A 13405-nucleotide genomic window follows, 5' to 3' on the forward strand; every position below is an offset into this window, starting at 1 on the left:
GTGAGTAGAGTTATATGGTGTATAGAGGACACTAAGTATAGAGCAGCAGGTAGATTTCCTATCTTTTATAAGTATGTGGAGAGTTGTACTATATATATGGGGGGGGGTGGTGTGGGTGTGGGAAGGAGTGGTATTAGGTCAGGAAAGATGATGATAGGGGTTTGTATGAGGGCTGGTTTTGGCGGGAAAAAAGGAAGGTGTGCCTAGATGTATGTTAGTGATTGGAGTAGAGTAGCAGTGGGTGTGGTTTATGGAGGGATAAAGGTAGAGGTGCTGGGGGCGAGTGGGATTTGGGGGCAGGGTAGGGGAGTGGAGTGAGCCCGAAGGGCGAACGGAGCGGGTAGAGCCCAGTGGAGCAGAAGAGGAGCGAAAAACTATCAGTAGAGCAGTGTTCAAGAAGGGTAAGTAGTAGAGGGGTAAGTGGAGAGGGCCTAGATATGGTAGGGAAAGTGGACTAAAAGTATCAGGAGAAAGAGTGAGGGACTGAGATGTGAGAATTATGAGTCTGAAGGAGAGAATGCCAAGATCAGTATAAGTCTATTATCAAGGGATATCCTCTAGTGGATAGAAGCTATTTACTCACCAGGGGATAAAAAATAAAATAGGGCTAGGAAGATGAGGGGAGAAGGGAGCAACAGTACAGGGAAAAGAGTGAGGTATGGAGGACAAGGAGTAGAGTTGGGGGGGGGAGGTAGGCTGCTGGCACTCCAGACAGGGAGAATATGACTTCAGCTAGTAGGATTACAGGAGTTTCAGGCTTAGCAAAAACACATACTTTCTTGAGATCTTTTAGAGAGCCTCTCGGGAGCGTTATCCTCAAGGAAGTTGAAGCAGCACAGGGTATTTATTGCTATAGCAATAGGGAGTACAGCTTTGGTTGGGTCCAGTATCCACCCAGGCAAAAACACAGGGGGAGATTCAGGGCAAGAGAGCTGGAGGACAGGAGAGAAGGTAGAAGTCAGTTAGTGGCAGATAAAAATACACTTATCAATTACTACTGTTTAAATAAGGAGGTATGACTAGAGCAGATAAAAATACACTTATCAACTGCTACTGTTTAAATGAGGAGGTATGACTAGAGCATACAAGTTATTCACAGGAAACAACCTGAACATCTAACCTTGTAGTCATCACTTGTGGGTTATCCCTGCTGGGTAGCCCTCGGCCGCCCCTAATACCAGAGTAAAGATTGTCCCTCCTGCGTCAGCTGCAGGTCACCAGCGACTGATGTCAGGTCGTCAGTGATATAAAGCAAGGCAGCTGACACCATTATATCAGTCTTTCTTGCCGTGAGCCCAAAGCAGAAGCAGTTTGCCTGTGCATCGGTCGGCTGCTACCAGAGTGAAGTAGAAAATGACTAAAGCCAAGTACCCTGTTGGGTTATCTTTTTCTTGCACTAAACAATGTCAGAAAAAGTAAATAGTCTCCGCTGTGGAAAACAAATACCACACCGAGACTTCCATAACCTGTGTGTAACCTGTTTAGGCCCAGACCAATGTCGCTGGGTGTCGGTTCTGCTCTATCTTTAACACTAAGACCATCTGTCGTAGAGCAGAATTTGTAGCTAGACATTTTAAAGATAGTCCTTCATAGTACAAAATGGCGTCCATTGGTCAGCATCCAGTGGATATCCCCAAAAAGAGAAAAGACAAAGAAAGGGACAGACCACAAAAAGTTAGGCCTTCAAGACAACTCTAACCTGATGTCAGCCACTAGCACAGTGGAATTCAGTGAGGCACCCATACAGCGCCTGACGACTGCCGCACTTACCACCGCAGGCCTCCACTGAGACACATTCGGAGTTAGGTATGTAGCCAGATCAGACGACACCTGCAAAGTTTTCAGTTGTTAGCCCCACGGTTGGGTCTGGAGCCACTCTGCAGACACCGACTTCCAAGGAGGCCTTTCGGATAACCGACGCCAAAGACCAATGGCCATGCTGTCAGCCACACCCACAGCCAAGCCCATTGAAGCACTGAGGTCTAAAAGCAAGGCTACTCCCAGAAAAACAATTCCCAGTCGCCATCTTCCTCAGGCCCAGCCTGCTCAGTCACATCAGCTTCTTAAGATGGCTGAGGATCTTATCACAGTCATCAGAGGTAACCAGACTACCCCAGCCAAAAGAAAAAGGGACCATTCCCCAGTGATTTTCTCAACACCTGGCATTAAAGAGTCAGACTTTTTGGACTTGGACAGTGAGCGGCAGTCCCTTCCCACCTTTGAGGATTCTGATGCAGAGAAATCCATCCCATTTGGAGAGGCCTTGCACACCTTCAGGAACACTTCCATTCAGAAGCTCTGGACTACCTCCAGTCTAAGAAGAGGCTGAGAGTTTCTGGACCTACCCCAGCATAAACCCTTAGCCATTTTGGATGTGGTAGAGGATGTCTTTATGGATTCTAGCTTCACACCTAATGGCCCTGCCTCCTGTACCTAGAAAGCCAGACGGGTACTACAGGGTGCTGGACACCCACAAATACTTATTCAGAAATCCTGCAGCCAACCCAGAGATCATCACCCAGGGACCCAAAGGGGCTAGGGCCAGTTCCTCACAAAACCCTATATCTTCTGACAAGGATAGGAGAGCCCTAGACAGATGGGGTAAAAAGGTATATACCTCTGCTACCGTAGCTATTAGAGCTCTTAACTGCCAGTTCCATATGCTAAAATATCAGCAACATACGCTGGAACTATTAAAACAGAAAATTTCCTCCTTGTCAGACAGTTCAACTTCTAGAGAACTGGGAGAGCTCTTACCCTCCAGCTCCCAAGTGGCAAAGCATTCCCTCCACTGTGGAATACGATGCCCTAGAAGCCACTAGCAGGGCTGCTATTGTGGGGTCAGTCATTAGGAGACATGCATGGCTGAAAGAGCAACCTCTGCCTGATCATGTTAAGTACAAAGTCCTAGACGCCCCCCAAGATAAGGACCGCTTGTTTGGATCTAAGCCGGAGGAGGTGATCAAGAAAATGGAGGATAAGGCCAAATCAATGCAGGCAGTAAAATATTTTCTCTAGGTCCAACCTCTCCGATTCAGACAGAACTTTCCCACCAAACACTGGTCCTTTCCTTCCCAATCCAGCCCTGTGCAAAGGAAAGGGCGCAGGGACAGACCCCCCCCCCCCAGGCAGCAACTACAAGGCCAGCAGAAGCCCATGCAGTGGACCTCTAACCTCCCAGGGTGGGGGTTTCTATGTCCACTCCCTACCCAAAGGACTGACAATGACTTCACCTCACCCCTCTGCCCCTTAGGTTAGGAGGAAGGCTATCCCTTTTCAAAAACAACTGGCAATCCATCACAAAAGATCAGTGGGTCCTAAAAATCATTTCCCAAAGGATACAGGTTCTCTTTCAAAGAGAACCCAAACTTAACAAGGTACCCCAGACATACCAACAAATCACCGGGCAGAGGCCATCTGCCATGTTCAGAAACTCTGTACCCGAGGAGCAGTGGAGCCTGTACCCCAGGAGCAAGCCAGAAAAGGATTTTATTCAAGATTGTTCCTGGTACGCAGAAAAGAGGGCACTTGACGGTCTATTCTGGATCTATCCACACTAAACCTTTTCCTGCTAGTACCAAAATTCTAAGTGCTTATGCTCCAAAACCTCTTGCCCATGCTGACTCCAAATGACTGGCTAGTCACCCTAGTCTTAAAGGATGCCTACCTCCATATCCCTATAAGGGACTCCTGCAGAATTTGCTTCAGGGCAGGCTCACAACGCTTTCAGTTCTCTGCTCTGCCCTTTGGCTTATCTACTGCTCCCAGGGTTTTTACCAAATGCCTGGGCCCTGTTATTGCCTTCTGCAGGCAGAAAAACATTCAGATTTACCCCTATCTGGAAGACTGTTTTTTCCAGGCAGACAACAGGGAAAAGCTCCTACAAGACCTCAACTTTGTCCAAACCCTCTTTACCTCTCTAGGATTTACCATCAACAAGGAAAAATCCCATTTCCAGCCCAGCAGATAGATAACCTTCTTGGGGGAATCTCCTGGACACATCCACCCAAAGAGCCTTCTTCTCTCCAGAAAAAGAAAGTTTTCTGCCCCAATACCTCACCCAGTTGGCTCACAGAACACACCTCACAGCAAGGAAGTTCCTTCATCTCTGGGGTACATGGCATCCTGTTGGTGCACTTGGCCAGAGTGAGAAAACTGCAGTGGTACCTAAAAAAACTATGATGCCAACACTCTCGGTCACTGGAGCTACAACTGCCTCTGATTGACTGCTTAAGGGAGGAACTCCTATGGTGAGCAGAAGTCAGTACCCTGAACAAGGGCCTACCTTTTCTAATTTTTTCCCCATGGCCAGACCATCACCACAAATGCCTCAGATGCAGCCTGGGGGCACCCTTAGGAGATGTGCACCCAAGTCACCTGGGACCTCAGGGACCTAGACCTACACATCAACCTGAAGGAAATGATGGCAGTACTCAGGGCTATCACAGCCTTCAAGAGCCACCTGAAACCAGGGGTGCTCATCATCAAAGCAGACAATACCATAGTCATGTGGTAATCAACAAGCAGAGGGGGGACACACTCCTACTCGCTTTGTCATCTAGCCATGTTTCCCTGGTAGACTGCCTCGATGATGGCCCTTCATCTGATAGCCTAGTACATCTCAGGAGAGGACACAACCGTAACAGACCACCTCAGCAGAAGTGTTCTGGACCCCCACAAATGGCAGCTTCAGAGGGAGACCTTCCTCTGCATCACCCAAATTTGGGGGACCCCAGAGGTAGACCTCTTTGCATCCATAGAGAAGAGGCAATTAGACCAGTTCTGCACCAGGGAGTTCCACCCAGAAGCATGGAAGGGTGGATGCTCTCTCCTTCCACTGGGGTAACCTATTTGTCTATGCCTCCCCCCCCCCCTTTGCCAATGATCCAAAGGGTACTGCTAAAGATCAGGGAGGAAGGGCCAAGGGCTGTACTCATTGCTCCAAATTGGCCCAGGCAACATTGGTACCCCTTAAGATTCAGCCTGACCAAGGACCCTCCCAGGAACCTGCCTCTCACAGAACGACTTCTAACCCAAGAAAAAGGGTCAGTACTGCATCTCAATCTGCAAACCCTCAGCCTGTCCGCATGGCTTATACCTCAAAGGCAGATATGAGCCCACTGTTGAGCAAGCAGGTCCTGGGTATAATTAAGCAGGCCCACCACCAGGAAATCCTACTCGGCAAAATGGAAAAGATTCAATGCCTGGTGCCAAACTAAGGATACAAGCAGCTCTCTCGCATCTCTTTCTCTCTGATTCTAGACTACCTGGCGGAGCTAGGGCAAAAAGGATTATCTTACTCTTCCATCAAAATTCATGCCTCAGCTATCTCTCCCCATTCCCATACAGAGCAACCTTTGTTCTCCCACCCCCTGCTAAAACAAGTACTTAGAGTGGTATCTCACATCAGGCCACCTAGGAAGCCACCCACCCCTGCCTGGGACCTGAACTATGTTTTGGAAAAATTGACCTTACCCCCTTTGAACCAGCTGTTTCAGCAGAGCTAAAACACCTCTTTTGGAAGACTGCCTTCCTGCTGGCCATAACTTCAGCTAGGAGGGTTTCTGAGCTGTCGGCTCTCATGGCCATTGAACCCTTCATCATCTTCCATGCAGACAGGGTGTCTCTTAGAACTAACCCTTCTCTTATGCCTAAGGTGGTATCTGATGTAACATTGAATCAGGCTATACATCTTCCCACCTTCTTTCCCTAACCCTCAGAATAGGGGGGAAAGAATCCTTCATTCACTGGATGTACATAGGCAACTTAGAATACTATCTGGATAGAACCAAGTCTCACAGAAAGACTGACCAGATCCTGGTCAGCTTTGCCCCAGGGTCAGAGGGGAAACCTGTTTCCAAGCAGAACATTTCTAAATGGTATCCAACTGTATCCAATATTGCTACCACTTCCATGGAAAAATTCCTCCCAAGCCTGTCCGAAGCTATTTCACTAGGGCAGCATCTACTTCCACTGCTTTCCTCAGGGGCATCCCCACCAAGGACATCCTAGAAGCTGCCACTTGGACGTCCATCCACACCTTCACCAAACACTGCCAATTGCCTCTTTTCTCCAAAACTCCTGCAGGGCATGCTAGGTCCTACTTAGAGCAGGGCAAACCTGTTCTTCTATTCCTTCACTTAGACCTTCCACCCTACATTCAGCTTTGGGAATATTCCCACAAATGATGACTGCAACAGTGAAACGCGAACAACATAGCACAGTTGTGTACACTTGCCGTAAAGGTAGCTGTTCGAATGGATTCACTGTTGCAGTCCTGTTTTCCCTCCCTCCTTCCCCCTGCATTTCTCTCTCTATTTTCTTCATGCCAATCTATACCTATGGGCACCCCCCAGGTTGGTCTTCCTCAAGCCTTCTGGGTAGGGGCTGCTATAGGTTGGGTCAAAGAAAACTGATGTAATGGCGTCAGCTGCCTTGCTTTGTACCACCGTCAACCTAACGCCAGTCCCTGGTGACCTGCAGCCGACGCAGGAGGGACAATCTTTACTCTGGTATTCCGGCTGGCTGAGGGCTACCCAGCAGGGATAACCCACAAGTGATGACTGCAACAGTGAATGCACTAGAGCATCTACATTTATGGTAAGTGTACACAACTGTACTTTCTTTAGCTCAGTCAGGAAAATATAGTGAGAATAGTTAAGTACTGTTTTTCTGTATCTGTATGAATCTCTTCATCTGTGTTTTTTTAATATTTCCTGTGATTGAAACTCTGGTGTTTATTGTAAATAGGTATTTAGTATTTTCATGTTATTTTATTATTACATATATTTAAACTTTTCATTGTGGCTGGTCCTTTAGAAAATATTTTAAACCATGAGAGTACTTGTATCTCTTCGGTGACTCTGTGACCACTTCTGAAAGTCTTACTGCATTGGTCAAACACTGTCATTTGTATTAATATTAATTTCACTCAGTATAATTTGGTAGCCTTGTTAAGAGCCTTAGAGTAGCTGGCTTTGGAGTGTTTGATAGTGTAACTACATTATAGTCTGGGCAGAAGAGGCTATAGCTAGTAAATCTGTGCCAGCCTTTCCCAGGTGTGTGTGTGTGTGTGTGTGTGTGTGTGTGTGTGTGTGTGTGTGTGTGTGTGTGTGTGTGTGTGTCAGCTGCTTGGAGCAGGGGCACAGAGCACTGGTTTCACAGTGAGAGTGGTGGAGGACCTGGCTTGAACACTCTGCTGAGGACTCAACTCGACAGTTGTGCCAGTGGGGAGTCTTATTGGGGACCTAGAGAGAGAGAGTCCCAGACCCTGGACTGAGTTTGTTCCCTGTGTGGACTTCAGAGAAATTGTGCTTGATGCAGAGAGCTGCATCTGGAAATACTGTGTGTAATCTATTTTTGTTCCAAGTGAACATCCTTCTCCAGTGTTAATAGTGAGGATTAAGGCTCCTTGGTTAGTGTCCCAGAGAGGGGATGTCACAGGCGCAATGATCCCAAGCACTAATGGTCTTGTCATAATCATCTTTGCATGTCTTGTCTCATAAATACCAGAAAGTGACTTGAGATCTGAGTTTGACTAGGATGCTAGCACCCTTTGGTGTGATTTTGTTGTGCAATAGTTCCCTGATCCCCAAGTGGTTCAGTGCTTTCACCCGCTTGGCCACCTGCTGCACCTTTACCAAAGCTTCTTCCTGAGGAAGAAAAGTAACTGAGCCTCCTGACAGATGCTCCTGGAGTTGTGCAGGATATCTCAACCAAAACTTCCATTTGGACCCCCTGTTCAGTCAGATAACTGATTAAAAGCAGCTGTCTTGAATCTGATAACTGAGAAATAGTCATGGCCACACAGTACATGAGAGCTTCCTATTCTAATTATTTTGCCAGGTGACCGATGGGTTGCCAGCAATTTCTCCTTCACAGCATAGGTGTTAAATCTTACCAGCACTAGACAGGGTGTTTTGGTGCATAAATGAAAATCCTGAAAACACATTCAGTGTGTATAATTTCCTCCTCAAGCCCAGTCCAAGTGGCTATGGAGGAATGCATATACTGAGGCAATCCATTCCTTTTTCCCCTCTCTGGGATACTTTTAAAATGGAAATTTTGTAACTTCCTCCGTCCTCAGTATCAGTGAGTTTGGCTTCAAGTAAGTCAAGCTTGTCTGCTGTAGTACTGACTCTCTGGTATGTCCCTGACTTTGGTCTGCATGGAGGAAGGCTAATTTGAGTGCTCTGTAAAGGCCAACTCCACCTTGTTCAACCTCCAATCAACTTTATCCATATAAGAGGTAAGATTTCTTTTTTTGTAGCTCAACTTAAACCTGCTGCAAATTAGCAGGCTGCTGATTCATTGATGCCTCATCCAGTGCCATTAATGCGAAGCAAGTGCTAGAATGATCTCCCAGGGGTTTTGCTAAAGAAAAATGAACAAGAGCATTACTAGCTGGACTGCATTTCTTTATCAAAATCAAATGATGCCAGATGTTTTTAAGAGCCTCTACGGTTGTGAAGGTAGTCATAGATGCAATTAATGGGAGCTTGTTTTAAAATTGTTGTGGTGAAGCAGGAGAGTGGACAAGCAAAGTGTGTCTTTCTGCCCTCATCTTTACTTGAATTCCCTCTCTCCAGCCCCTTGCTGTGTTTTTTTTAAGGTTAGGTTTTATATGATTTTACTGAGGTGCCTCACTACATATGTTTTACCATTATCAGTGGTTTGCGAATGTGTTGGCTGATGGCAACTTTATCTGGATCCTGTGTGTATATCACAATGGCAGTGGGATAAAACAAGAAAGGTTGTAATAAAAATATGGGACTCATTTGTTAGGGCCCATCTTCATTTCATGGTTACCCACACTGGGTATGGTGATTATGAGCTATATTGTCTGCAGTCAGTACTGGAATGCCTGGTGCAGTTTCTGATAGAAGGTTCTTCTCTTTTGCTTCCTGTGTTGGAGTGGGTAGCAAAGGATGTACAACCTTTTTTATTCTAATGGTGGTGGCTGGGTATTTTTGTTATACAAAGTTCCTGGTTTTACTTTGTTTTGTCTTGTTCCTGCGTCCTTGTAAATCTAAACCGAAAATCCTCCTGTACCCTGATAGCTACAGCCTTTCTAGGAATGCAACAGGCAGCTTATCCCTTTGGGGAGAGGAGTATCCACTGCTTGGAAGAGTCTTAAACCAGCTGGCATGCATTTCAGAGGTTAGACCCAGAAGCGATTAAAATGAAGCTAAATACCTATTTTTATGATGTGTTCATCATGCAGGTCCTGTTTCTAAACAAATGACTTGTTAGATTCTGTTAACCACCATGTTAGGATCAGGCATCTGTTTTATATCTCCTTCAGTTTTTAGGTGCATCTGTTTGTAACATTATTATAATTTTACTTTTGAATCTTACCTTGATTTTTGGGGCTATTTTGCTGGACATTTTGTTCCTAAAATAAAGATGTGACATTACTGATGAAGATAATATCCTCTCCTGGCTCCCAGTAGTGTGCTAGGCAAACTGTGCTCAAGTGCCACTCTTACAGCTAGTAACATAAAATAAAATGTGTTTGGGGTGCTCCCCCATACACAGCACCTTTGTTTTATATTACTAATGCATACCCAATCTCAGGTAAGTACAAATCAAGAGGAAGTGAATCTGCAGATCTGCATGGAAATTCCTTGAAATGTAATCACTTTATTAAAGAATTCATTGCAAGTGACTGCCTACAAATTTCTACAGGTTGTGAATCTAGTGTTTAATTTGTAATTACATTGTTCTAAAAGATTAAGAAAGTTCAAACACAACAGGTGGTGAGGTAGCTACAAACACGTTATCTGATCTGAAATGTGTAAGGTAGTGCAGCCTTCTTATTGTTTGAGCATTGCTTACAATAACTCCGATACTTGGGTAAGTGGTCTCACCATCTGTCATGATGTAAAAGTCTGATGCACTCCATGTGCAGCACAGTTGGTACTAGGATAAACTTGCAAGAAAGGGGATGCTGCTTTGTACTTAAGACATGTATGAAGTGTTACTAATGTGCTTGCTAGGTGTTTCAGTGTGTGTTTATAGTCTTAGACCTTTCCTTAGTATGATTAAAGTAACAGTAAGTGCAAAATGGTTCTCATTTCTTAGAACACATGCATACTCTCAAGTCGTTCATTGTTTTTCTGTTTGATATCCAATTCATAGGTTTCAAAAGATGACCGCAGTGATGTGGAGAGCAGCTCTGATGAGGAAGACACACAAAGCAACTGCAAAAAAAACACAAACAGTCCTTTGTGCAACAAATCCAGTGGTGCTAATGGGACCAACGGCCACGTGTCTGCTGATGTGTGGACAGGAAGATACTAACAGTGGTACACACTGGTTATGCTGGATTCAGAACTCCAGAAAAATGGACAATTCAGGGCTAAGAATACCTCTAAGGATTGTGTGTTGAGAATAACCACATTTCAGTAGCAGTTGGTCACACTGGCTGTAATCAACCCATATTTGTACTGCTGGCACCTTAATTGTAAATGGGTATTTTAAATGAAAAAATATATATTTTGAATATGTGGATTCTGTGGCAGTTTCTGGAAATGGTAACAGAAGTATGCTGTTCCAAGGACTTGGGGCTGCAGTTGATTTGCTAAAGAAGTCTGTTTTGTGGATTTGACAGAAGCTCTGCGGCCAGTGGTGAAGTGTGTTAAGGTGGTATGCTGTAAACAGTGTACAGGTACTCTTTTCAAGAAAGTAAAGAACTGGTACCATAACAATCCTGTTTTGTACTGGGGTCATTCCCATAGAAAATGTCTGGTCCTTCAATAGAAAATGTCTGGTCCTGTATTACAGAATTTCAGTTTTACTGTAATATTCAGATGAAGTTAATTCAGAAAAAGATTTTAAACAAGTACTTGATAATACTCAGATGGCACTACCACAAATGAAAAGACCACTGCTGTTCTGATCTTTTATTGTACCTTGGAATTTGTCAGTTCCCCACTTTCTGTATTTCTAGCAGAAGTTTGAGGAAATGATTTCTTTCTCTTGTTAGACTCATGTCACTATTTCTGTTGTACATAGGGGTACCAAGGTCACTGTCCTCTGCTCAACTGTTCATTTTTTATGAGTGGCAAAAGTGCACTGAACCAAAGACCATTTCCATTTGTCATCATGTAGGCGTGGATGGAATGTCAGTACTAAAAGCTACAATGAGAAATGCAGTTGCGCAATTCATAAATCATTTCCAAAATATACATTGTAATAAACGTACATGCAGGTTCCAGGATTAATTAAAAAAGCAAAGATACCATTGTAAAGTCAGTATCCTTAGGAGATCACAGAAAAAGAATGAAAAGGTTGCAATGATGTTTGAGTTGTTAATGTGCCCTGCGGCAGCTGAGTGTTTAAAAAATAGAGAGAGCGCAGTTTGGTCTATAGACCTACTGTACATTTCACTAGTGATATGGCACTTTAAGTTAAGGTCATACTTGTTTCAACTAATTATGTTCCTTGTTTAGAAAATGTCTTTGTCCGCAGTGGATAGTCAGCACTAAGATGGTAAGTACATTTTAGGGAAGACTATTCCCTGAAGGTGATACTTCATTTTTATCATGTTCTGTTTCAGCAGAGATGAGTGGACTTCTGCCCATTCACTCTAGTTGTGTTGGTAAGTGCCCTCTGCCTTCTCATAATTTTGGGTTACACCACTTATTTTGAGCACTTGGTAATTCCAGCACAGCATGGAAATGGATCGTTACCATGGAATTTTTCACCACCAGTATTAATGATATCACACTGCCGCACTTTTTATATTCATAGTGCCCTTTAATTCAGTAGATCACCCCTTTGCTAGAACCTTGACTTCTTTCTCCAGTACCACAACTTCCCTGTGCATCGTTTGTGTTCCTGATGAGTAGTAGTGACCCCCTTTTCCCAAGTAGTAGCAGTAAGTTCTGCTGCTTTATTCATTCATCCTTGTGCTGAAACAACTGCTTCAAGAACAAAATTACTTTTAAGCTGTAGTGGAATAGAGAGGAGTGTAGCTTATCCAAAATGTAATTAGTTCTATCAGTCTGTTTGCTGGATGAGGAGTCATGCCTGAACGTTCTTGATGTACTTTGCCCACTTGCACTTAGCAGCCAAAATCAATAATATTTTCAGACTATAGTAATAGTCCTGTTTTTTTAAAGAAGCTGCTTTTGTTCAGGACCCTTGTTCTTTCATTTTGTCTGCAGGTAGGAATGTTTTGGGACTTCAGATGGGAATCCCATTTGAAGAGGCATAGGGAGTGTGGACCACTGCCATAAAATAACTGGTGATGTATACTGCTTTATAATTAAAATGTTTACACAAATGTGAAATTCCATTGTATTGTAAATGTGTCAATTGCACATTTTTACTAGCAGAACTCCTGGTACTTAGCTTATGGCTTCACTTTGACAGCAGGGTTTTGTCATAAACAAATGATCTGGGGTACATTTCCAAATGTTCTGCAAAAACTAACATGAAGGCAAGATTCCTTTACCTGTACCTTTGATAGTTAAGAGTTCATTTCTTAGAATATCTTCTGTGTGTAGCATATTGTAATATCAAGAGACTCATTAAATCCTTAATGAGCGCATAATTGTTTGTAAATTTTTTTGCATTATTGTATATTTAATTTAAGATGTCATGTGCGTACACACACACCTGCTTACATGATGATACTATTGGACTCCTCCACTGCAGGACCCATCCTGACATGAGTTTGCATTCAGACTTGAGTTATTAGTGTTTTAAACAATAATTCTGCTGAAATGCAGAAGAAACTGTGAGATTTGTTTGCTGCTTCTTAGATTGTTGAATATGTTGTGTTAAATATTCATTTTTCATTCATATACTTATCACTTGATGATAGCAGATCTACAGAAATGTAATACAGAATTTAATGTAGCTGACGTCAAGAATCTTTCTTGATGGGGACCGCAGTTGGGTTCACCCTGTCCACCAATCACTATGTACCTTTTTTTCATGGAGCACCCAGGTGTGTACATTTTATACTTAGGATGAAGTCATGCACCAACTACATAAGCACATATAACCAAAGAGCCTGCACTTCTTTTCTGCTGCTTACACAGATGTTTTTCATGTTTCACTGTTGCAGTCGTCACACTTGGGTTATCTGCCTGCAGGTCGCCCTTTGTCGGCCCGAATACCAGAGTCTTGGTATTTCTGTGTCACATGCTGTCACTTCTTCCATGATGTTAGGTCGTCAGGGGTATAAAACAGGTAGTCGATGCCATTACATCAGTCTTTCTTGCCGAGGAGGAGCCCGAAGCAGAAGTAGTTTGCAAGTGCTGGTCGGCCGCTACCTGAAATTTTCATTTTCAAGTTGATAATCCTGAAGTCTTCTAAAGCTAAGTACCCCATTGGGGATCCTTTTTTCTTGCTCTAACCGATGTCAGAAAAAGTTAACAATTGTCTTGCCTGT

General features: G+C 43.9%; 1 protein-coding gene across 1 annotated transcript in view; it reads left to right on the top strand.

Annotated features, from left to right (window-relative positions):
- Positions 1 to 12559, top strand: part of CERS5 (ceramide synthase 5) — a 1159858-nt gene extending 1147299 nt beyond the window's left edge. The window contains exon 10 of the mRNA XM_044083487.1: positions 10141 to 12559. Coding sequence (XP_043939422.1) covers positions 10141 to 10302 — 162 coding nt within the window. The 3' untranslated portion in view covers positions 10303 to 12559. The remainder of the gene's footprint in view (positions 1 to 10140) is intronic.
- Positions 12560 to 13405: the final 846 nt, after the last annotated feature.

This window comes from Protopterus annectens, chromosome 9.part0 (assembly GCF_019279795.1).
Source record: "Protopterus annectens isolate FY-2018-M chromosome 9.part0, PAN1.0, whole genome shotgun sequence".
Lineage (NCBI taxonomy): Eukaryota > Metazoa > Chordata > Ceratodontiformes > Protopteridae > Protopterus > Protopterus annectens.